This window comes from Lissotriton vulgaris, chromosome 7 (genome assembly GCF_964263255.1).
Source record: "Lissotriton vulgaris chromosome 7, aLisVul1.2, whole genome shotgun sequence".
NCBI classification, from domain to species: domain Eukaryota; kingdom Metazoa; phylum Chordata; class Amphibia; order Caudata; family Salamandridae; genus Lissotriton; species Lissotriton vulgaris.
In genome coordinates this window covers 1,540,032,242-1,540,058,855 of record NC_141695.1, presented here as the reverse complement: position 1 = coordinate 1,540,058,855, position 26,614 = coordinate 1,540,032,242, and the positions used below count along the sequence as shown (strand labels likewise).

Below are 26,614 nucleotides of genomic sequence, written 5' to 3'. Positions count from 1 at the left end.
GACTGTCAGGGATAATTGTATAACATAATTTTGAAATATGGGCTGAAGTAACACACACTTTACCTTCTCTTACAAGCTTTTACTGTTTTCTCGTTTTAGATGTGTAATATTGTAAGATTTTAAATAATCACTACAATAAAGATTACTTACTTACTCACTCTTACAATGTACTTTCTTTAGGTTGATTGTCAACCTCTTGGGAAGAAGGCCATTGAAACAAGTGGTACAAAATCGAAATCAGGCCCTTAGTCGTCCAGGGCCTTTAATAGAAACATCTGACTTCAAAAATGCTAGTACTAACACCTGGGTCTCTGGCAGTGTCAATTCCAACATTCTGCTCATTGTAACTTGTACTGCTGGTCTCCATCTGCTCCCTGATACTCAGATAAATTATGTGATGCCACACGCCACTCTAAAGCTCTAGAACACATGTGGAGAAAGTCGTACAGCACTGAGTCGAGGTGAACTTCTGCTAGGATCCTGGACCCTTGAATACATGCTCTTGGTAGTTCCTTACTATAACACCACCCTGTGGGACCTAAGGCCTTGAGCAATATTCCTGCCTATCTTTCTACTGCCTTTCCCCTCCAAACACTTGGACAGGCCAGTTAACTTGCAATGTTCCTATTATTTGAAATCAAACCCAATCTGGTTTCCAACCGTGACACAGCACCAAAACTGCCCCATGGTCTGTATCGGAAGACCTCAGAATGATCTTGAACCAAGGAGGTCCTTATCTGCAGCTTTTGATACTTTCTCTGTCATATGCTTATTTCTCATCTCTTCCTTTTGGGTATCTGTCAACCAGCTCTCAAATGCTCTTTTCCATCAGTAAAATCTCCATCAGTTTATATCTCTCCATTTCACTCAGTGAACTTATCCATCATCTGTGGAGTTCCTACATGCCACTCCTTAACCCAACTTATTTAACATATACATTACTTGTCTAGCTACATATATCATGTTGAGTGCTGATGGAACTCAAATCACTGTCTTACTCAGACATCTCTGGCATTTAAAAAAAAATCTTGTATCCCTGAGGTGGGTAAATGAATGGAATATAATTGCCTCAAAATAAACTGTACTAAAATTGCAGTTCTGATTTTCGTAACAAGCTGTCCATTTGGGCATCTTTATGGTACCCTCCTGAGCTGGGCTACATATTGCCCTCCATGAGCTCAGCCAGAAACCAAGGTTTTATATTCGATCATATCCTTTGCCAGGTTTCTGCTTTTTATCTTCTTTGTTAAGGATGCTCTTTGGCTCCGTTCGTAACACTATGATCCAGTCTTTTATCATCTCTCTGCCGGAATATGGAATTTTTCTCTGTCTAATAACCCCAGCATATTTGTCCCAATGGTTGGAGATTGTGCACAACTCAGCAGACCACTTCATCTTGAACCTCCTAGCACATGTTTCTATCACCTCTAACATTAAGTATCTCCACTGACTCCCTATTCGGAAGTGTACTATTTTCAAATCGATCTGCATTGTCCATCATGCTTTTTCCAATATTGGTTCTATATATGTCAGATGCAAATTCAGGCCCTGTCATCCCACCTGCTCTTTTTGCTTTGCCTCTGCCAAGCTGAATGCCATCCATCATATCTTTCCCAGGTGGTCTGGTGCTCGTTGCTTCTCCTTCCTGGCTGCGTATTACTGGATCGCCCTAGCTATTAACATAAGGATAAACCCTCTCCAGTTCATATAAACGGGCTTTAAAGGCTTTGGCGACAGATATCACCCCCTTGTATCAAATCTCTATAGGCCAGGTTTCCCTTTCATGGATTTTCCACACATTAGAAAACTTAAAAAACATACTGTAACATAGCATAACATAAAATAACATCACATTGCATCACATAACAGAGAACTCTACTCAGGGGATCCGGATCCTATGTGCAAAGGCAATTTTTCTATGCAAGGAAAATTCATTACCCCATAGAAAAACTCTCCCCTTAAACCTTCACAAAATTGAGCTTGGAAACAAGCTATAATAAATCACTAATCTGAACCCAAGCTCTCCCACAAATTAGGCATTTCTCTTTCCTCTTCTAAACTTCGAGGAAGCACTAGTGAGCACAATGAAGGCAAAATTCAAAAAGAGGAAGGGAAGATTCCCTTGGGGAAGAACTAAGCACAGATTGTGATACCAACCTTACAATGTCACAAGTACATACAACAGAAACAAGAAGATACTTAAAAGTGCATTTATTGCGAAAAAACTTAAAAACACAGTGAAGGGTTTAGCTGATCTAAAACTTTTCACAGAGAACACATACAATCGCGACCTGCACAATTTAAAAGACAGAACAAGTACAACATTAATTTGTTGAATACAATTCGTATATTCTAGCTCCGCTGTGGGGACACAGAACCCCACAGACAGCGGATCGACGCGACACCCACTCGGTACTCTTTATAACGGGCCATCCAAGAAATAGTGACAGTGGTTGTAAACACCAAATTTCAGTAGCAGTTCCTTGCGCTTCCATAAAGAATAACGGAAGGAGGAGTCACGTGATATTGACTTACAGCCTGACTTCATTATTTACAGATACAGTTACCGAAAGGATAACGCTGATGACCTGTAAGGCCCAGAGACCGACCAATAAATTAGCTGTCTTTTTAATTTTATTGGACTATGTATAACCTAGGGGGATAAATAACACTCTACACGAAGATAAACAGGTCAGACATCAGACACTACTAATAAGATGAAAATTCCAACTATAATTGAACGATGGGATCATAACTGACCCCCTATCAAGAAAAGCGATTCTTAACCCTCAGGGCAATGACAACTAACCCTTGCTTGTGACAGCAAACCTATGGTCTTGATAAAGGTGGTAATGAATAAGTGAACCCACCGAAACGCGTCGACGCACTCCTGGGTACATTCAAGCCTCCAACACCAAAATTGATATGCTGGTGCAATAGCAATACGATGCCGGTGTCCCCACAGCGGAGCTAGAATATACGAATTGTATTCAACAAATTAATGTTGTTCTTGTTCTGTCTTTTAAATTGTGCAGGTCGCAATTGTATGTACTCTCTGTGAAAAAAAAATTAATTGTGTTTTAGAAGTAGGGATCTAGATCAGCTAAGCCCTTCACTGTGTTTTTAATTTTTTTCGTAATAAATGCACTTTTAAGTATCTTCTTGTTTCTTTGTATATACTTGTGACATTGTAAGGTTGGTATCACAATCTGTGCTTAGTTCTTCCCCAAGGGAATCTTCCCTTCCTGGGTTGTATAACCCTATTTCTCTTGGTCTCCTCAAGGGGTACCTCTCAATTCCCTACAAAATCCAAAAAGAAACAAACATTTACTGGTGAAAGTCACCTAGACAATGTAAACTTACAACCTTTTTGCACCTCTTAAGAGATTGAACCCAACTCCCCTCCTCCACTGCTGTCATATCTGATACTCCAAATGGATACCCAGAGTATGCCACACAGCCCAGTGATATTTCATACCTCTATTCAGAGAGGTCAATGTGGTCATACACTTAGGTTTATGACCAAATGTAACTTTTTTACATCTGCTAGGCATTCCCAAAAGGATTCTGGCAATCATAACCTCATTTACAGGCCTGGAGAGCTCTTCACCCATACGTTTTGCTCAAGGGTTAGGAAATTGTTTCAAGATGGTCCAAGACATGCTAGTCGCAGTTGTTTGTCATCTGCCTAAAAAAAGAACATTTGATGTCATTCTTGGACCATTTTGAAACTATTTGTTAACCCAATGGGGCAATTTTACAAGGCATCTCTTTGGCCGAGATCTTCAGACTCTGTTGCTAGGTCTAAATTACGCACAAAGGTATCTTCAGCCTAGAGAAAGAAAGGCTCCCTGTAAACCGATAAAATATTATAGACAGATTTAAACTTTTAAAGTTTAAAGAAGGTAGCTATAGTTTGCAGAACGATTAGTTGATCATATTATTTTTTTTCCCAGGGAGCTTGGATAGTTTTTTTGACCGTTGCAAGCATCTCTTTAGAGGAAGTTTTTGTTGATTCAATTTTAGGGGTAAAGTACAAAGCCTTTTCCTTATGAATCAAATCTTTTTAGGCTTGGGTGGAGAGTTTATTGGTTTCTTTAGCTTTAAGATAGTTTTTGGTCCGCCATTTACGCTCATGCCTATGGCACAGCTGTATTTGTAACCTAAGTATATCAGTAAACCATGGCTCAGAGGGGACAACTCGGTGGCTTTGGTTAGCTATGGGTGGGGCTGGTAAGAGCTTTGGTTATTTAAGTGTCACACAATTATATGGGCACAAATCAGTATCCACATTTTTAACTGGACAAGTGGCTTGCTGAGAAGAGGAGTCATAAGTGGTCAAGGGGCTTCAGTTAGTGTTCAGGGGATCACATATCAACATGTCATTTCCCTACAGACAAACAACTTTCCCTCAGGCAATTTAAAATCGTCATCATTCTATGTTGTTTCATGAGCTGTGATTGGTCAGCACTTCAACAGTGTCTTTGTCCCTGGACAAAGTTTTTCAAGCAAGTTAGTTAAAATGAACAGTTTGAAATTCTCTTTTGGTCTCAACAGATTCAATTTCAATATGATAAAACATAGTGGGTTCCCTTAACAAAGCTATTGCTTTGACTTATTTTTGTATCACTACTGCCTTACTCAAAATTTGATGAGAACGCCAGAAGTGATGCAAGAGTAAGCCACACCTCCCTGTAGCAAAGACTTTGTGAATTGGGCTCAGTGTGTATACGTTGCTATTGAGAAACATAATTATATTAAGACATACCTGTGCACATCACTCCTGCAAACACCCAGCACTGACCATACTTGACAGGCTGGTATCCATCACTCTGCCACTTCCTAAGGATCTCAACACTTCCACTCCAGGAGTTTGGTTCCACCCCACCTGGGAAATCCTTTTCCCATCTTCCCTCCACAACACCATATTCATCATTGCTATTAACCTGGCAGAGAATTTCACAAAAAGAGAGAAGGAAGGTTAAAGAAAAAGAAAATCAGGATGAGGAATTAAAAACGAAAAATCGAGAGAAGAGTTAGGAAGTAACATTTTGTAACACTTCTGGAACTTCACCTCAAATATAACATTTGAAAGTTAATTTCTGATTAGGATGTATCATTTTTATGATGTCTAATAATGTGAGTGACTGAATCAAGAATGTGAAGAACTGAGATGACAAAGGTGAAACAAGACTCCTAATCTGAAAGACAGAATAACAATAAACAGGAGACAGTCAAACAAATTGCTGCTTTGTATAAAGTTGAGGGTTAACATCAGCATTATCTGTTCTATATCCATCAAAGCGTGTGATCACTGAAAGTTGAAAGAATAAATCACATGACATGGGGCCAAAATCAATAAGGTGGGCAAAACAATCTCATCTACACAATTACTAAAGTATGGTAATCTATTCTTTAACTATTATCACCATAGATAAATCAGTTACTCACCATTGCACTTACTATCCTGCCCACATAGGTGGGATCATTTCTCCGGGAACAGTCTTTAACTGGGTCAGTTCGATAGTTGGTGTTCCTATCCAGTAGTTCAAGACAGATATTAAGAATATTGTCTTCAAACTGTAAAAAAACACAAAGAAACAAAAAGAGGTGTTAATTGGTAAAATCGTTCCAATTACCCTGAAAGAGGACACCACTTAACCTCAGATGTTGTATTCTTTATAGTTAAAGTGAAGTCAACCTCTGTCCAACTCAAAGAAAGTTACATTTTGTTATGAGTTCCGATAGAATTGTTGCGGAACTAATGAGCCTGAAAGACCAGAATTTCTGTTCAAGTGACAGGGCAACATCACCCAGTTTTAACCCCAACTTTTCAATCCGGGTTCATGTTTGGGGCAGCAACTCAGTTTGCAAAAAAACAGAATCCAGGTGAGCATGGAAGAGTACACCCCTATATTCACCCCGTCCGCTTTGATCAGTAAGGCCTCCATGTTATACCTATACCTGGAATGAACGCATAATGTAATCTATAGCTATGTCCAGGTTTGCTTAGAAGGAAATATAGTCAAAGTCATATGTGTTTCACATAAGTAAAGAGAAGCAAAACCACAACTTCAGTTTCACTGAGACCTGATTCAGGAACAATTTCAACACCATCTTGGATAGCAAGATTCCTCCTGGTTTTAAACTCCTGCAGAGAAACAATTACACTAGAAAAGGAGAAGAGCTGTGTTCTATTCCACAAAACTCACATGTAGAGTAATAGCTTACCTATCTCGCGTACCATTTAAGTGCATGGCATTACACAAAATGGCAGGTCATTAGCCAAGATATATCATTCCCCAATCACTGGTTCCACCCTCTTGGAAGAAATTGTTGACCTTTCCATATAGATGTAGTCCAAGCTTATATAATTCTTTTGGTGAATGTTTTTAATTTCTGGCTGACCAACTTAATTCAAAGACAACTTCATGCTTAATCAACGGCCCATGAGCTTTAGGATAATTAGTGGGACAACACTCTCTGTGTGTCACATTCTAGACTTGATGTTCACATGCAGTATCATGGGTTTAAGCTATTTAGTACAGTCACAGATATGGTCAGGTCACTCGCTAATTACCATCTCTCTTTCAATCATCGAACATGATCCTTTACTAATCAGGACAGATCAAACGCCCACACTGCATAGACGGTATGGTGACATTTCCGTGGAAGGTGTTGACAACTTGTAGAGCTCTGTTTCACTAGAGCATCAAGTAAGTATTTCACTGAACCTCCACCTAGCTGAAACACAAATGCATCCAAATAGCATGTCAAAATAGCATACATGTCTACTGAACCAAATCAAGCAAACAAAGATCTATTTGTAACTTATAACCATGTGGAATTGTTGACCCACAAGCTTCACACTAGCACGACAAAGACCACCTTAGAAGGTACAAATATAGTACATGCAGCCTAAATTTCAGGTAACCACATATTGTTACCATAGCAACCCATCAGCCCTACCCTACTTAAGGTCTCCCCCTCATTCTTTAAGCAGGTGGACGTCACGGTGTATTGACCAAGAAAACCTTTTATCTTGTATATTGAAACATGCCCTGCAGCCCACTTGAAATAATTCCTCCTTACCTTCATTACTATCAGCACGAGCACAAGGATTTGCTCCTAATCAGCATAAATATGCAGTCATTGCTGCTTGCTGTAAAACCCCACAGCAGAATTTATTAAATCTACAATCAGGTTTCATACCTCTGTGGAGAACAGAAACCACAATTGCTAACATTAGGGAAGATCCCCTTTTCATCATCATCGGTGAAGAGAAGCTACTACCTTAATACTTCTTGATATGCCACTAGACAGAATGGGGTAGAAGATCCCTGCGAAAATTCCCAAAGGACATCGGGAAAAGCCTCAGAATGTACCTTCACTTGTGGAGGTTTTGCCAGGCTGTGTCGGTATACAAGCACAATGAGGGAGATATCCATAGAAACAAATCCAGTGCCTTGTGGCCTACCCAGAGCCTGGATGGATGATGTGGGGGAAAAGGTTAAAACCTGATGAGTAAGCTAAACGCCACACTGAGAACCCGAACTTCACTTCAACCAGACAGACATTGAGGAGGGAGGATGTCACGAAACATTTTTTTTGCAACCACTCTTGTAGTTCTACATTTTAACAACTTTCAGTGCAGGCCCCCCAAAACGTGTAATCTAGTACTTGGACAGAGGGCTAATTTTCCAGAAAACACTACTCAGTGAGCTGTTGCTTCCAAATAATTGGGATTTACCGCCACTACAAATCACATGTTGTGAATCTACATGGAATATGGATGTCCTCACTGGTATTGAGGCATGACCAACAAAATATAACATTTCTTCCTGGCAGCAAAATACATATCTGCAGAAGCAATGGCGACAAAAGACCCCAATGCCCTAACTAAAGATGTCTGCTTCAGAAGCTTCAAGAAAGAGACAGAGGGCTTTTACACTATATCATATGTGCAAGAATTGTTCTCTGTTTTCCTACAGTTGAAGGATGGGGACACTCTGTCCATAGAAAAGGTGCATAGAGTTGGATAAAGAAGCTTCACCCTAAGGATCTGGTGGTCAAGCAAATGAAAGAAAGGATTATGGAAGCGGCAATAACGTTCAAAAACATTATTTCAAAAACAGCAAAGTGGCCTTATCCGGGACTTGACTGCAGTCAAGCTAGCCAAAAGGAAAGCTTTTCAAGATATCACTAAGAATTAAGAACAAACCATATAAAATATAAATAGCTTTACCCTGAGGGCTTGCAATTTCTTTGGGAAGGCCAGGCACTACAATAACGACACTGAAGAAAGGCCTAAATGTACACAAAATAGAAACCCCAGTAGAACAACAGCCCAAGGAGAAGGGTCTGGAAAAAGCTCATAAGGAGGCAGTGGACCAGACAAGGTAAACTCAGGTGACTAGGTCAAGGTATCGAAGACTACTAGAGAAAGAAGCAAAGACAAAGCAGGCCAAAAAATTAAAGTAAATATAGCTGGTTTGACAACATCATATCTGGGTGCCTCAGGAATGCACTTTAATAAATGGTTTATGACTACGGTATCGCCTTTGACTCAAGGGAAAAGACAAAAAACAGTAGATGGCTATCTTAACCAGCTACAATATGTGCATACAAATCCTAGCAGAACCTCAGGAGTTTTTGTGTTCCAATTATGATCCCAGGTAACTTACCTGGGGGGGGGGGGGGGGTAGCATAGATTGACACAGATGAAAGATCAACCCCATCCAGGAAAAATGGACCCTGGAAACCACAGGTTATTATGAGGTATAGTACTTTAGCTTGGTGGAGAAAAGAGTTTAGAGATTTTTATTTTCTTTACCACTTTTAACGTATTATTGCTGTTTAAATTGTTGGGGGGCAGAGGAAGGGGAAACTAGGTTTATCTCACCATTCCAGGGGTAGACCTCAACATATGGTGCATACTCTTGAGTCCAAAGACTCAATACCTTTACCTCAAGCTCACCAAACGCTAGAGGCCTTAACCGCCCTACAAAAAGGTGCAAGGTGTGGAGATACCTGAAGTAAGTAGATGCAGATATTATATCTCTTCCAGAGATGCATCTTCTACAGAGAGTCATCGACTGCATGCACGTTAGGCACTACATGCAACAATTTTGGGCATGCACCAAAACTAAATAATCAGGGGTTGGCATCTTGAATAGTGATAGTCACAGATTCTAAATATATGATCACCATAACCCATGCAGGCTTTACCCCGTTCTCCACATAACACTGGGAGACATGCCTCATACTTTTATCAGTATGTATGTGCCTAGCATGCAATAGGAAGATGTCCTCTTTACAATTGTTGAAAGCTATGTTGGTGGGGGTGAAGCGATGTTATTAATGGGGGAGGGACTTAAACTTCACCTGGGACCAGACACTAGATAGATCAGCTCGGTCGGCGAGATACCCTAAAGTGCTACCCAAGAAACTCAAAGACAGAATATCAGAGCCTGATGTGTGACTATTTGCCCATCCGGAGAGGTGATAGATTACTCTGCTCCTTGGCATGTACACCAGGATTTACTATCTGTTTGTTTCCCACAATATTTTGGCTGGGCTTCAAGGTTCTCGTATGGTGTGGGGCACGATTCCGGACCATTCCTGGGTGGAAATGGAGTGGGAAAGGGAGATCCTGTGGGTACCCAGTTCAATTGTAGGGTGATTATGCAGCTGTTTGAAGACAACTAGCTGGCGGAACTCAAACGCCAGGAACAATTAAATGTAGCAGAGCAGACCCATAAGCAAAATCCCCGCTTGAACGCACAATGAAATATAACCTTCCATGCGGGCCAGTTACAGGTCTTTAGGACCCAAAAGGTGTAGCTAACTCTGCATTGTTTGAAGCAATATATTTACAAGATTCCTCCTCTTTTTAAAGGGGGCCTCAAAACGGGTCTCTATCGGGCTCTGTTTTGAGCCCTGGCACAGGTGGTCCGTTTTTTTCCGGACTGCAGAGACAGCAGTTTACTATCACTGCAGTCCGGAAAAAAAAGTGCCAGGGCGCAAAACAGCCCGATAGAGACCCATTTCGAGACGCAAAGCACATCGAGGTGCACGGCTCACATCTCACTAGTGGAGAAGTCACGGCATGACATCATGCCAGGTGAGCGTTGTGGGGGGAAGGGAAATCCTTTAGAGAGAGTCATTTTCTCTCTGAATTTCTCTTCTCTTTCTGAAACGCAAGAGCAGCAACATTGTTGTAGGGTCACCAGGACTTTAAGCTGAAGCTTTTTCAATATTATATGTAACAAGCCATAGTTGCAGCTTATTTATCTTATGCAACTAATAACCATTGACAAAGCCAATAGTCCTTACTTGTTGTAGGTGTGATGTTACTTGTATCACATATCTGGATGCAATGACAGAAACAGCAAAATCGAAGTCAAGCGGCACACTATGCTAAACACAGATTTTTATCTAAACTATGTTAAAGCCACGCCTCTAATTACACTGGCCACGCCCCTTCGAGAGAGACCCCCCAGTTTTTTCATCCCACTTAAAGCCCTGACTTTGATTCTGAACAGTACTCATCATATCGTCAAATAGTTTTTTTTGAAGACAGATGCCAAGATCTTCATGAATATAACAAAAAGTCAGTGGCCCCCCGTAACAATACTTTTGATGCAAAGAACCAGATGTCGAATATAATTTATTCAAAGTTTTTTGTGAAAAAAAAATTCAAGACACATTGCGGCCAAGTAAATAGGTGCAAAACAGACATGCTTGAACGTGAGCGAGAGATTATGAAGTTTGATACCGTTGCTAAAGAGGGGGACATGCCTCAAGAACAGAGTTCACAGGTATAAAGAATATGGTATTATTTTAGATCATACAGCTACTAATCTGCAGATATCCCTGAAATCCCTGAACAAGTTTAATGCTGTTAATATATTCACAATTAATGTAAATAAATCAGGAGTTCTGGTTTTTAATAGTAAGAAATACAAGATGAACAGATGGCATGTGAGGGAAACCATGGGAGAGAAGCAAAGGAAATACTAGCACCTTAGAGTGTGGATTTGCAATCAAGCAACCCAAAGGAACATTTACTTTATTTAAATACCACCATTGATTCCCTGCCAAATGCTATCCACGACTCTACAATAATTTCGAAGCTACCTCAATGAATCCCCTACTCTTAGTAATCAAAATAAAATTGCTCCAGTCTGATGATAATGGCTTTTCTGTCTAATTTAGGGAAGGTGGACCCTGGCCACATAGAACCCAGAGCAATCTATTTTAGGAAACCTTTCATTTAACTAATTCTACTAGCCAACTACACATCAAATTATAATTTCATTTGCAGCAACCATCATAAAATTACAAATATGTCTTACTGTTTTGCTGGGCACTACAGGATGCGGCTCTTTTAAAGCTGCCATCTGGCACACTCTCTCAGTGGATCAATCTAGATACACCCTTTGGTCAAATTACTTTAACAATGCATTATGGGACATATTATCACGGCCTAGCAATATTTTTATCGCCGCGTTTGTGTCCATTTTCGTATAAAATGAGACAATAAAAATATCGCTTTATTTACAAGAGCACGCTAATGCGTGTTCAATTGGATTAGCGCTGGCTTCAACAACGCATTGCTTTGCATCTCTAATGAGATGCAAGGGAGGCGTGTCCCGTGACACAACATGGGATATCATCACTAACCCTGATACTCTCTATGATCAAGTGTATCGCTAACATGCATATTTAAATCAGCACTAACCGGGTTTTTCGACGGTTTGTAATGCCTGCTATTTTCCTTACTAAGCCATATCTATAATGGGAGGTGGATTGCTATGCTGAGTCAACGTCTCCCATTTAGATAAGGTTTTCCTTAACACTGTTTTCAACGCTGGATTCGGGCAATTTCGACTCTTTCCGCCGCTTATGCCTGGGATTCTATCGCCTCGACGATGCGCGTTGCTGATAGTGGCTCACCAGGCGATAGAATCCGGTGATATGCGGCGTTAATTATTTGTACGCTACACACGGCCAGCGATAATTATCGCTGGCCGTTGATGATAAGCCCCTAAGTATTTTACATTTGCCAGCCTTTTGGAACTTCCTCTAAAACTCTGGGGAATTTTAAAATGGTGGCCCTCGCCGCCCCCCTTCCCCCAAGCGCAGACCCCCCTTCCCCCAAGTAGTGCGCTATACATATGCTATGATTGATTGATTGATTGATTGGCCAAGAAACAAGTAAAAGCCCTGGGCCTCATTTATGAAAAGTGACGCATCGCTGCGAGAAAATAGCGATGCGTCACTTTTCACTGTGCCCTCCTTGCGACACCAATGATGCGTCATATTTACAGCATGACGCATCATGGCGCAAGGAGTTACAGATACGTCAGTATTTCTGACGTATCTGTATGGTGCAAAAGTGACGAATTGCTACAGTCTGTCACAAAAGTGACGCAACTCCAGCAATGTGTCCTTTCACAAGCCCCATGCTGTGAGGCAGGCATAAGAAATTGACGCATTTGTGTCCTAGGAGTGGCGCAGTGAAATCTTATAGATTTCACTGCGTCACTTATATGACCCTTTCTTGTGACAGAATGCCCCCTGCATACATTATACCTGACGTAGGTATAATGTAGCGCAGGGGTTTACAAAGTGACGCATCCAACCAGATTCGTCACTTTGTAAATATGGTGCAACAAGGCACATTTGTTACGCTGCTGGTGCGTCACAAAAAGTGATGCACCAGCGGCGTAAAAGTGACGCACTAAGAATAATGAAACATTGAGATTACATTAGGCCCAATTCACTTTTATGAATGCTATATTTATGCGTGCGCTCAGCGGACATAAAGATAGTACTCGTAAATGCCCTTTGGGAATTCCCAAAATCGTAAACTTAGACATTTGGTCTAAGTTTAGACCACTCATACATTGTCAGGATTCACCCCAAAACCCCTCTTCTAAATTACCTTTTTGTTCCTTTGTCCAAAGCAACAAGAAATACTTGTATTCCTTTTCACTCTTAATACATCCTCATTAAAAGAATTCTGACACGCATGGTCAGAATACATCTGTGGTTACAAACACGAAACTTTGACCCATATTTTATGCTGTTAAATTCTTTTACTAGAAAGGCAAATATGGTTTAGGCCACATTTAATTAAAATTAATGCTGTCAAATGAAAGAAGCCTTGAGACAGTCAATGAATGGTGTAGGTCTCCAAATGACAGCTAACTTATTTAAATGTAGTGCTATATTATTAGGACAGAAATCCCCCATATACTGCAGCATTATGGTTTTCTTTGTTGAGCATTGATTCATTTTCCTAATAATGATTTTTCTGGTATTGACAATCAGGACTTAAGTAAGTAGTTTATTTGCTTTTATTATGGATTTACCAATTTTAGGGGTGGATTTAAGGAAAGGTAGTCTTGCTGCACTGCTGTGAGTCAAAATATTGTAAATGAGGCCCTATATTTTTTGTTTCTAGATGATTGAGCCCTTGTATTATAATAACATCTGTTATGTCTAGTATCTATAGTGATTATAATCATTTCATCATTACTCTGACTGCTTCAAAACGAAAATCCTTTGATAGCAACAAGGGCTGCGTTAAGTTGGGAAATAAAGAGAATGAAAGACGATTAGTTTGGAAGGGGACTGGTATGGGCCTATTGCTTCGCAAGCAAATTGGGGAAAATGTTGCATTTGTGCTCCTTTCTCTAACTGTAGATATCACTCCAGTTAAAGGTATAGTGTCTTTTGATAGGCTGGGTGGAATAATCAGGAATCTCCTATTGAATCCCATTAAAATAGTAAATCGGGACCACAAAACTTGGTTTGTGAAAATGTGTATATCTGCAAATGGGCGGCTTCATGAAGCCTTATAAAGGGAACCAAGAGTATATCATTTGAATAATCAGAGAAGAACCATCTATAAACAGGCACATTAAAAAACAGGAAACAAGAACTTTAGATTGAGGCATGGAAAGCCCTGGGCATATTTACTTGAAAATTACACAGCCTGACTCTGCAAGCCATTTTGCTGCGTCAAGCTGCGTCATTAGGAAAGTATAGGGATGTGGGCAAGATGGCGGCCGCAACTGTGGCCGAGTGAGCTGTGTGTGCATAGTCCTCCATGACTCCCCACCTACCTGATATCCAATACGGCGTGAAGCAGGCAAAGGATTCCCGCTAACGCGGCACTCCGTGGATGGTGTTTTGTGGTATCACTGCTTGCAGCATTTTGAGGAAACCTTGTGGAGAAAAGATTACAGCGCTGCAGCGGTGATTGAAGACGGCGAGTGAAAACAGCGAAGCGGAGCTAGCGGACCGCAGCATCACCTGCAGGGGATTTGAGGATTAGCTCAGCTCGGCTCAGGCATCAGTGTCTGTGGTGCTTGGCGGAATTGTCGGCAGGGGGACGCGGTTCTACCTGTGTGTACCGGCGTGCGATGGCCCCAAAAGGGAGAGGCGGTGCGAGGACCCGAGGAGGAGCGTCAGCAAGTACTGTGTCTGTTGCAGGTACTGGGGCGGAGGGCGGTAGCGCTGCTACGGGACACGCGTTCAAAGTTGAGAATGCAATACAGCTCAGGGCGCCTAGAAACGGGAATAGCGGGCACAAAGACATTAATATACACAATGAAAGCCGCCAATCTAATCCTGTGTTATTAAGTGGGCAGCAAGATACTGCCATGATACGGTCACCGGCACCAGTGAATGGACATATGCAACAGGACGGACACCAGCAACAGCAGGATAATGTGGTCAGACCCCGAGTACCTGCAATTTTTACCAAGAAATTACCACAGCAAGGTAAAACAGGCGCGGATATGCGTATTGCTGACCAGAATGTATCTTCATTAAATACTGCGCTTGGCAATTTAGAAGTGGACACTGTCAGTGGTTCAAACTATGAGTCCGACTCGACAATTTCGGTATTTACTACAGCAACTAATATCGCTGCAACACTTGCAAGAGCCTTGTCATCACCCGCTATAGTAACACCTAGCAGTTTAATCACAGAGGGCCAGGGCTTGGCCTCCGCCTCTCCCCCTGCTACAGATAAGGGCAGTGATGTTGAATACGCCGGGCCAGAAGGCAAGTTTTACTCTATGTCCGATCTTTCAATGGCCTCTGGTAAAGAGAATGAGGATGATGACGGGGACAATGATAATATGAGTAATGTAGGCGATTAGGGTGGTGGTCTGGATGATGAGGAAGGTGATGACTCAGTGAAGTCCCCGCCTCAAGAGACTGTGAGAAACCCAACTGATCCTGGCGAGCACCCGCCCCACGGGCTTAGTGTTCCCTTTTATCAGCCTAACTTGGATGATGACATTGATGAAGACACAATTACGCTAGGTACAATTTACAAGATCATTATGGCTCATCGAGCCGAGACTAAGGCAGAGGGTCTGTGTACGCAGGGGGCTGTTCGAAAACTGCAAAATACAGTGTGACGCATGGCCAAGTCTTGCGAGGAAACAACTGCTCGCGTAGGGGAGGTGGAAGAACGTGTTTCCTGTGCTGAAGATTCTCTGGTGAAACAACAGGCAGCGATAGACACACTCCAAAACTCTAGAGCTAATGTTGATTGGAAACTTATTGACTTAGAAAATCGCTCTAGACGGAACAATCTACGTGTCTTGGGTATTGCGGAATCTAAGGAAGGGCAGGATACAAGGAAATTTATTGTTGAACTGTTTAAAGAGTCTTTTCCTGAACTTAAAGACTGGAATTGGGATACCGAGGTTATCAGGGCGCATAGATTTCCATTTGTGTTACGGCAGCGAAAGAAGGACTCTAGAGTAGAATCTAATGCATATCCGAGGGCAATTCTAATATGTTTGAACAATTTTTTGTTACGGGAGGCAGTTTTTTACTTGGCACGCCCAGATAGGCGTAGAGCCAGTCTGGAGTGTGAGTTTTTGTGCGCCCTGATTTCTGTCTGGCTACGGTACAGCACTAGAAAGCAACACAAGCGCCTCTGCTGAGAAAGGTTATTTGCAAACAAGGGTGAGTCTAACTGGTGATCAGAATAAAGCAAAAACAACCTGCTGAATCATTTAGCAACTAGGGATTTATTCCTCTTTTCAAAAAATATTTTTGTTTATACGTGACACAATGTTTTTAGTGCATGGAAAGAACGACAGTTTTTTATATATATATATGTACAGTGAACAGCAATTACATGTGAAACAAAAATTATTTACACACTCTCAACATTCGTGGCCTTCCAATCATACAAAACACTTGCATACACAAAAATCAGTAAAACAATACAAACAACAGCTAGGTACAAAAATACAAAAGTACATGAAACCACGTATCGGTCATAAATCAGTCGGATAAATCCCTTGGTGTTTTTTAGAGAAATATTCCTAAAGTCTTTTCAACTGAATTTCTGAAAAGGAGTGTTCTTCTTAGAGGGGTTGATACATAGGCTGATTTATAACGCAAGAGATGTAGACCAGATACGTAGGGAAGGTGGTCGACGCGTTTCGAACCCGTACGAATAATAGGGTTCTCCTCAGGACCTGTACTGGTTCTGTGGAAGTAATCAGAAATGGGGTGCTTAGTCTAGCGAACTATTTTAAAAGAGAGAGACACTCACCCTGAGTCAAACCAAAGCCTACCTTAAGCAATTGAACCAGAGTCACATAATTCAAGACTATAGAAGTCAAAGTTTCAAAGGTTTCACCGTGGTGTGCATACAGGGGCTGTGAATAAAAGAAATAAAACAAGCGCGCTTAGTTTCAAACCTAAAGTGTCTTTCCTAACTGCGAGGCGCGGGGTTGGATGTTTACCTGCACTGACGTCAGCGTCTGTTTTGACGTTTAGTCCATGCTTCTGGTTTTCCGCGGAGCGGGCTTGATTTGCGCCTCTACTTCACTGAAAATGAAGCGTGAAAGGGGGAGACCTAGGGTTAGGTATGTGATACTATTTGCGTGACCAGAAGATAACGGTCATCGTGAAAGCTACATACCGGGTGAGACAACGGGTCCTTCGTCCTCGGAGTCGTGCTGCAGAGTGAATCAGAGCTGCAGAGCTGTTTAGACTGGTACTTCCTGGTTGATAAGACTCTCAGAGGCTTCTGGGACTTGTAGTTCACTTCATAGCGAGTCTACGGGTCTGGGTAGTTCAAGTGTTGGTTTTATATATCTCTGACATCTCGTTCAGTCCTCGCAAGGCAGTATTGAACTTCATTATTAGTAATGCCTCACGTTGGGCTAATTTGGCATCCAAATCACCGCCCCTGGGATCTTTTTCAATTTTCGACAATACTGTCCATCTTAAGTCCGATTGTTTATGTTTCATGTTTGTCCAGTGGTTGACAAGTGGGGCGTTTTCTACACCTCTCCTTATCCGGGATTTATGCTGAGTGATCCTACTCCTTACTTCTTGTGTGGTCTTACCTATATAGACCAAAGGGCACGGGCAGATGATAGCGTAGACAACATTTTTAGTTTTACAATTTGTAAATGTTTCGTGCTTCCAATGAATGTTTTCAAATGTGAAGACAGAGTCCTCAATGGTTTCATCGCAGCATATGCACGTGCCGCATTTGTGGTGGCCTTTGGTGGGAGGTAGTCCAAATAGACTTTGTATGGTGGGTGATTTCGCCGGCGGGAGGGCAGCTCTTATGATGTGATTAGCAATGCTTTTTTCTTTTTTGAAAGCAAACAACGGGGGGGCTGACAGATCTTCATGCAGATTTTTGAGTAGATGCCAATTAGATAGAATTAGTTTTTTATATTGATTTGCCGCTGGGCAAAAGGTAGTGACGCATACCATTCTTCTGAGGTCTTGTTTCACTTTCTTTTCAAGTAGGGTCTCTCTGGGAGTCCACCATGCTCTTTTGAGGGAATTTTTTAAGAGTTTTTTGGGGTATCCTCTAAGTGTCAGGCGTTCTTTTAAATGGTCTGCATGTTTGAAATATTCCTCCTTGGTGGAACAATTCCGTCGGATTCTAAGGAATTGTCCATAGGGCAAGTTCTCTTTTAGATTTCGCGGGTGGTTGCTGGTGAAGTGTAGCGCTTTATTTCTATCGGATGGTTTACGAAATAAAGTTGTGCTGAGTCCCTGTGCTTGTGGTTGGATTTCCACGTCTAGAAATGTAATAGATTCCTTTGATGATGTGGCTGAGAATTGGATATCGGCTGTTCTTGAGTTAAGCCACTCAACAAACTTATTCAGATCTTCTTGGTTTCCTGTCCAGATTAAAAATAGATCATCTATATAGCGCATATAGTTGGAAATATGATGGCCATATGGATTGTTGTTATAGACGAATTTTTCTTCGAATAGCCCCATAAACATTATCGCCAGCTCGGGGGCAAAGGGACAGCCCATCGCTACCCCTTTTATTTGAAAAAAGAACTCTGAATCAAAAGTGAAAAAGTTCTTTTGTAGTGTCAAACGAGCTAGGTCGAGGATGAAATTAGTTGGGACTCTCATTGGTCGTTCACGATTTTCCAGAAAAAAGGTTAAGGTTTCAAGTGCCTGTTCCTGCGGAATCTGAGTGTATAAGGACACTACATCTAGTGTCACTAGCAGTTGATTCTCACTGTTGAATTTAATCGACGCAATTCGGTTGAGGAACGCCGTGGTGTCTTTCAAGTGGGCTGGGATGGTCTCAATGAAGGGTTTAAGGAAGAAGTCGATGTACTTCGCCACCGGTTCAAAAAGTGAGTCACAGCCGGATATAATTGGCCGACCCGGAGGATTGATCTCATCTTTATGCATTTTGGGGAGAACATAGAACACCGGGGTTCTGGGGCTTTTATTTTGTAAAAATATAAGTTCCTTGGGCCCGACAAATCCTTGATCGAATCCTTTCTGGATTATGTCAAACATCTGGTTTTTTATGTCTAGAGTAGGATCTTTGCCGATCCGCCTGTAGCAGTTTTGGTCATTGAGTTGACGGAGGACTTCATTCTTATATTTGTTGACATCCCATACAACAATTGCTCCGCCTTTATCGGCCTGTTTAACCACAATGTTATTGTCATTCTTAATGGTTGATAAGGCTTCCTTCTCTGCTTTTGTGAGGTTGTATTTCACAAAGGTTTTCTTTTTTTCTAGGGCAGAAATTCCTGAAAGTACAGTTCGTTCAAATGTGATAACTTCCTTGGGGATATTTGGTCCTTTTGGGCAGAACGATGATTTCTTTCTTAGTCCTGTCACCTCTTCTGTTTGAACTTCTTCAGATCCTTGAAAGAAGGTTTTCAGGTGAATTTTTCGACAAAATTCTAGTGTCTCCAATTTCATTTTAACATAGTCCGTGGGGCGTGATGGAACAAAATTGAGGCCTTTTGTTAAAATGGATCTTTCGGCTGGAGTGAGAGTTCTGTTAGAAAGGTTGAAGATGGGGGATTTGGTTAGTTCTTGTAAAACTTCTGGCGTGTTCTCATTTCCCATGGTTGGGTGAACCGGGTCCTGCCGCGGGGTTTCGGTTGGCCGCGTCCTAAAAAAGGCTGTTGATTTTGCTGCTGTTGATATTGGCCTGGTCGGTTGTCCGTTCTGTTTTGGAATTGGCGGTTAGTATTATCAGGCTCACTCCCGGATGAGGAAGTTGTGTCAGAAAATGTGATGAATTTTTGGCGAGATCTTCCTTGGTTGCCCTGTAAATATCGACGTGAGTCGGCTCGTGTGTAAAAATCCTTATTTAAGTAAGGGTAAGCAGATTCCAACGAAAAACTCTTTTTATCAATTTCGAATTTGTTGCTTTTCTGAGCAACTGTGACGTCTTTAAATTCTGAAATTTCTTTATCTATTTTCTCCAAAAGTGTTTTTGAATCTGAGATCAGTTGGTTGTTTTCAATCTCTCTCTGGAGGGTGGATATTTCTTCCAGTTCTTTGACTGAAATCCTGTGTGCCGTTTCGATGGTCAGGACCATAAGGTCCCGGCTACACTTAGTTTCAATTCCGCTGAAATCCTTTTTATAATCTGGGTCTTCTGTGAAAATGACAGGTATGTTACGGACAATTAGTCCTGCTGGGATGGTTCCAGCCCGAAGGTGTTGAAGTAAAAAGTGGCCGTGTAGATCCGTCCGGATCTGTTTTTTGCGTAAACGAGTTAGTTTATCCGACTCGTTTTGTGTATTGGCTGTAACGCTAAGGGTTGCTGAGGCAAACACTGGGGGGTCTCTCATTAAGTTCTGTATATGTTCCTCACTGAAGGAAACTGTATCTTTCTCGGCCATAACAAAAAGAAAGTTAAAAATGAATAAGAAGTGCGTGAAGGAATGATAGTGAAGTGAAAGTGACCAAGCACAACAGCCCGACAGCTGGGCACAACACAAGTTCAACAAAGCACAATTACCCTGAGACAGGCTTTTTCTGTCTAACAGGACCTCGCGAGCATCTGCCCGCTATGAAAACCGCAAAACACCCAAGGGTCTTGACTCGTTACTCAGCACGGCTGAGCCAAACTGAACTAGAAAGCAACACAAGCGCCTCTGCTGAGAAAGGTTATTTGCAAACAAGGGTGAGTCTAACTGGTGTTCAGAATAAAGCAAAAACAACCTGCTGAATCGTTTAGCAACTAGGGATTTATTCCTCTTTTCAAAAAATATTTTTGTTTATACGTGACACAATGTTTTTAGTGCATGGAAAGAACGACAGTTTTTTATATTTATATATGTACAGTGAACAGCAATTACATGTGAAACAAAAATTATTTACACACTCTCAACATTCGTGGCCTTCCAATCATACAAAACACTTGCATACACAAAAATCAGTAAAACAATACAAACAACAGCTAGGTACAAAAATACAAAAGTACATGAAACCACGTATCGGTCATAAATCAGTCGGATAAATCCCTTGGTGTTTTTTAGAGAAATATTCCTAAAGTCTTTTCAACTGAATTTCTGAAAAGGAGTGTTCTTCTTAGAGGGGTTGATACATAGGCTGATTTATAACGCAAGAGAGTACATCGACTTCTTCCTTAAACCCTTCATTGAGACCATCCCAGCCCACTTGAAAGACACCACGGCGTTCCTCAACCGAATTGCGTCGATTAAATTCAACAGTGAGAATCAACTGCTAGTGACACTAGATGTAGTGTCCTTATACACTCAGATTCCGCGGGAACAGGCACTTGAAACCTTAACCTTTTTTCTGGAAAATCGTGAACGACCAATGAGAGTCCCAACTAATTTCATCCTCGACCTAGCTCGTTTGACACTACAAAAGAACTTTTTCACTTTTGATTCAGAGTTCTTTTTTCAAATAAAAGGGGTAGCGATGGGCTGTCCCTTTGCCCCCGAGCTGGCGATAATGTTTATGGGGCTATTCGAAGAAAAATTCGTCTATAACAACAATCCATATGGCCATCATATTTCCAACTATATGCGCTATATAGATGATCTATTTTTAATCTGGACAGGAAACCAAGAAGATCTGAATAAGTTTGTTGAGTGGCTTAACTCAAGAACAGCCGATATCCAATTCTCAGCAACATCATCAAAGGAATCTATTACATTTCTAGACGTGGAAATCCAACCACAAGCACAGGGACTCAGCACAGCTTTATTTCGTAAACCATCCGATAGAAATAAAGCGCTACACTTCACCAGCAACCACCCGCGAAATCTAAAAGAGAACTTGCCCTATGGACAATTCCTTAGAATCCGACGGAATTGTTCCACCAAGGAGGAATATTTCAAACATGCAGACCATTTAAAAGAACGCCTGACACTTAGAGGATACCCCAAAAAACTCTTAAAAAATTCCCTCAAAAGAGCATGGTGGACTCCCAGAGAGACCCTACTTGAAAAGAAAGTGAAACAAGACCTCAGAAGAATGGTATGCGTCACTACCTTTTGCCCAGCGGCAAATCAATATAAAAAACTAATTCTATCTAATTGGCATCTACTCAAAAATCTGCATGAAGATCTGTCAGCCCCCCCGTTGTTTGCTTTCAAAAAAGAAAAAAGCATTGCTAATCACATCATAAGAGCTGCCCTCCCGCCGGCGAAATCACCCACCATACAAAGTATATTTGGACTACCTCCCACCAAAGGCCACCACAAATGCGGCACGTGCATATGCTGCGATGAAACCATTGAGGACTCTGTCTTCACATTTGAAAACATTCATTGGAAGCACGAAACATTTACAAATTGTAAAACTAAAAATGTTGTCTACGCTATCATCTGCCCGTGCCCTTTGGTCTAGATAGGTAAGACCACACAAGAAGTAAGGAGTAGGATCACTCAGCATAAATCCCGGATAAGGAGAGGTGTAGAAAACGCCCCACTTGTCAACCACTGGACAAACATGAAACATAAACAATCGGACTTAAGATGGACAGTATTGTCGAAAATTGAAAAAGATCCCAGGGGCGGTGATTTGGATGCCAAATTAGCCCAACGTGAGGCATTACTAATAATGAAGTTCAATACTGCCTTGCGAGGACTGAACGAGATGTCAGAGATATATAAAACCAACACTTGAACTACCCAGACCCGTAGACTCGCTATGAAGTGAACTACAAGTCCCAGAAGCCTCTGAGAGTCTTATCAACCAGGAAGTACCAGTCTAAACAGCTCTGCAGCTCTGATTCACTCTGCAGCACGACTCCGAGGACGAAGGACCCGTTGTCTCACCCGGTATGTAGCTTTCACGATGACCGTTATCTTCTGGTCACGCAAATAGTATCACATACCTAACCCTAGGTCTCCCCCTTTCACGCTTCATTTTCAGTGAAGTAGAGGCGCAAATCAAGCCCGCTCCGCGGAAAACCAGAAGCATGGACTAAACGTCAAAACAGACGCTGACGTCAGTGCAGGTAAACATCCAACCCCGCGCCTCGCAGTTAGGAAAGACACTTTAGGTTTGAAACTAAGCGCGCTTGTTTTATTTCTTTTATTCACAGCCCCTGTATGCACACCACGGTGAAACCTTTGAAACTTTGACTTCTATAGTCTTGAATTATGTGACTCTGGTTCAATTGCTTAAGGTAGGCTTTGGTTTGACTCAGGGTGAGTGTCTCTCTCTTTTAGAATAGTTCGCTAGACTAAGCACCCCATTTCTGATTACTTCCACAGAACCAGTACAGGTCCTGAGGAGAACCCTATTATTCGTACGGGTTCGAAACGCGTCGACCACCTTCCCTACGTATCTGGTCTACATCTCTTGCGTTATAAATCAGCCTATGTATCAACCCCTCTAAGAAGAACACTCCTTTTCAGAAATTCAGTTGAAAAGACTTTAGGAATATTTCTCTAAAAAACACCAAGGGATTTATCCGACTGATTTATGACCGATACGTGGTTTCATGTACTTTTGTATTTTTGTACCTAGCTGTTGTTTGTATTGTTTTACTGATTTTTGTGTATGCAAGTGTTTTGTATGATTGGAAGGCCACGAATGTTGAGAGTGTGTAAATAATTTTTGTTTCACATGTAATTGCTGTTCACTGTACATATATATATATAAAAAACTGTCGTTCTTTCCATGCACTAAAAACATTGTGTCACGTATAAACAAAAATATTTTTTGAAAAGAGGAATAAATCCCTAGTTGCTAAACGATTCAGCAGGTTGTTTTTGCTTTATTCTGAACACCAGTTAGACTCACCCTTGTTTGCAAATAACCTTTCTCAGCAGAGGCGCTTGTGTTGCTTTCTAGTTCAGTTTGGCTCAGCCGTGCTGAGTAACGAGTCAAGACCCTTGGGTGTTTTACGGTACAGCACGGCGGCAATTGCGGAAGTTAATGCCAGCCTTCCAATCGAAGGGTGCTCAGGTATTTCTTCTTAATCCAGCGAAATTAAAGATTATATACAAAGCACAAACATGATATTTCACCTCAGAGATTGTGGCACAGGATTTCTTGAATGCTATGGGATCAGGCTAATATATGTGAAACCTGCTTCTCGTGTGCTATAACAGTTCTCATATTAGTTTCTCTTCCAGCAGTGGTGTTTTTTTCTCTGCGCTTCTTTGCGCTTGGTTCCATTAGCATGGATAAGCAAATATGACTTCAATATTTGGATAGTTTAGGAACTGAGCCAATAAGGTTTATATGGTGACACTGGAAGAGAGCGGGAAATGTTGGGTTAAGGCGGGTGGGGGGTCATGGGGAGGGGACAATGCACATTTCACTCTCCATCACAGATTGTCCTTAAGCCCTGGTTTGGGTGGAGGGGAGGTGGCTCTTGGTGTGGGTGGGTGCAGGGTAGGTTGGGTGGGGGGCGTCGGTGCGGGGTTGAGGGAGTGTGGGTAAAGAACATGAAATTAAAAGCAATACATGGGTATAAATTGTTGAAAGTTTGGGTCACTTGACACATGCGTCTTTGCTTTGTTGTTACATTTGAATTTGATGTTGGCTAAAGGTATTAGACTCGGGACACTTAATGTCAGGGGTTTGAATTCTATTAATAAAAGGCAGCGGGTTATAAGAGAGCTTCAGATGCTTCATTGTGATGTTATTTGTCTTCATGAGACTCACATACCATGGTCTAAAAGGAAACTACTAAATGAGTTGGGCTATGAGCTTGTCGTATGTACTAAACAGACCTGTACATCTAGCGGTGTCGTTATTACTATAAAAAAACGTATTGGTCATACTGGTAGGAGTGTGTCGGATGCATTCAGGAGATGGGCAATTGTCGAGCATATGGTTGGGGCAATGACATTTACTCTGTGTTCAATTTATGGCTCCAACTTAGATGAAGCTGCAATTTTAGATTTCTTGAATATTAAACTAGCTACATGGCCAACTCCTCTCATCATATGTGGTGATTTGAATATAAATTTACCATCTGATATATTACATAATACCTTTAGGTATACGGGTCAAAAACCAAAAGTGTACAAGGCATTACAATCGTTGATCTCTGCACATGGGGTGTTTGACATTTGGGCGTATTTAAGGGGCTGTGAAGCTGGATACACTATTTTCTCGTGTCCTCACCAAAAGCTAGTCAAGCTCGACTATTTTTTTGTTCTGCAGTATCTTCTTAATGCTGTATGCATTCAGGTACATCCAAGGGTGATGTCAGATCATGGGCCAGTGGTGATAACCTTGTCTGTTATAGAGGTTGTTCATAAATCTAGGATGTTCTCCTTTGATCGTAAGCTTCTTCTGGATCAAAAATCTGTGGTACATATGAAGGCTTGGATAGTTGAGTTTTTTCGTATTAATCGTGGAAGCATTGATCCAGGCTATGTTTGGGATGCCTTTAAGGCTGCCTTCAGGGGAGAAATTCTCAGTTATGGGTTACATATTCAAAAGCAGTTGGGGCTACAGCTCCAGGAGTTGTATCAAGGTCTCGCAAAGGCTGAAGAGATTTTAGTCCTGGATATACATGCAGGTATAGATATTGGGGATGCAGCTATGGAAGTGGCACGTGCTAAGGCAAAAATTAATTTACAATGGAGTCAAGAGGCTGCAAAAAAATATGTTGTTAAACAGCAGTTAAATTATGAATATGGGGAGGCAAGTGGGAGGTGCTTGGCCCAAAAACTAAGGATAAAAGAAGCGGCTGGAATAATTAATGCTATTCTAGACCCTAGTGGATGCCGTATTGAGACTGAGAAATGCATATTAGAGGTTTTTAAGAACTTCTATGAAACATTATATGCATATGATCAATAAGACTTACAAACGGTCAAAACATTTGTACGTCAGTATAGTGATTGAGATCTTGGGGAGGAGGACGCAGCGAGACTAGACGCCCCTATCACAATGCTTGAGCGTGAACAAGCTATAAATAGGCTGGCAACTGGCAAGGCGGCAGGCCCTGATAAATTGCCGCTGGAGATATATAAATGTTTCTTTGAGTCTTTAAAGGAAGATATGTTAGCTACAGTCAGGAGAGCACAAAGTGGGCTGTCTCCAAAATCATGGGACGAAGCCAGTATTGTTGTATTTTTGAAAAAAGACAAACCCTCTGATTTGCTGGCATCATACCGCCCTATATCTTTATTGAATACAGATGGTAAAATCTACTCTAAGATTCTGGCCACTCGGCTAGCCACTGTCATCACTTCTCTGGTTTCTACAAGACATCATGGTTTTATTCCTAATCGTGGAACAACAAATCCTGTGAATCGATTTATCACTCTATTAGACCATGCTAATACTACCGGAGACACTTTCAGTCTTATTTTACTAGATGCCGAGAAGGCTTTTGATCGAGTCTCTTGGTGTTTTTTATGGGAAGTGATGTTACAGCGTGGCTTCGGGCAACAATACCTTACTGCAGTACAAACGCTTTATCGCCAACCTGTTGCTAGGATATGCACCATGAGGCTTGAATCTAGGTCAGTGTCTATTCGGAGGGGGACCAGAAAGGGCTGCCCCTGCTCCCCATTACTATTCTCTGTATACATTGACCCATTTCAAAAAATGCTTGAATATAGCCGGCAGATACAACCTGCATTTATACAGCAGCAGCAATATTGTGTGTTTGCCTTTGCGGATGATGTTGCTGTAGTGTCTCCGAAACCAGCGTCAGCAATGCAGGAGATAGAACAATTAGCAGTGGAGTATGGGGCTGTTTCGGGCTATAAGCTAAATACAGCTAAAACACAAATTTTGTGCCACAATGTAGTTGGCTTCAAAGATCCAAGGGTGTTGCAGGAAGTAATGTATCTTGGAGTTTTAATTAAGAAAT

At 41.5% G+C, this 26,614-nt stretch overlaps 1 protein-coding gene across 1 annotated transcript in view; it reads right to left on the bottom strand.

Moving 5' to 3' along the window:
* The window catches only part of LOC147705959 (protein-glutamine gamma-glutamyltransferase E-like), a 105,119-nt gene that overhangs the window by 38,721 nt on the left and 39,784 nt on the right, over positions 1-26,614 (bottom strand). The window contains exons 5-6 of the mRNA XM_086932423.1: positions 5,452-5,580; positions 4,769-4,946 (exon numbers count right to left, since the gene is read on the bottom strand). Coding sequence (XP_086788549.1) covers positions 4,769-4,946; positions 5,452-5,580 — 307 coding nt within the window. The remainder of the gene's footprint in view (positions 1-4,768; positions 4,947-5,451; positions 5,581-26,614) is intronic.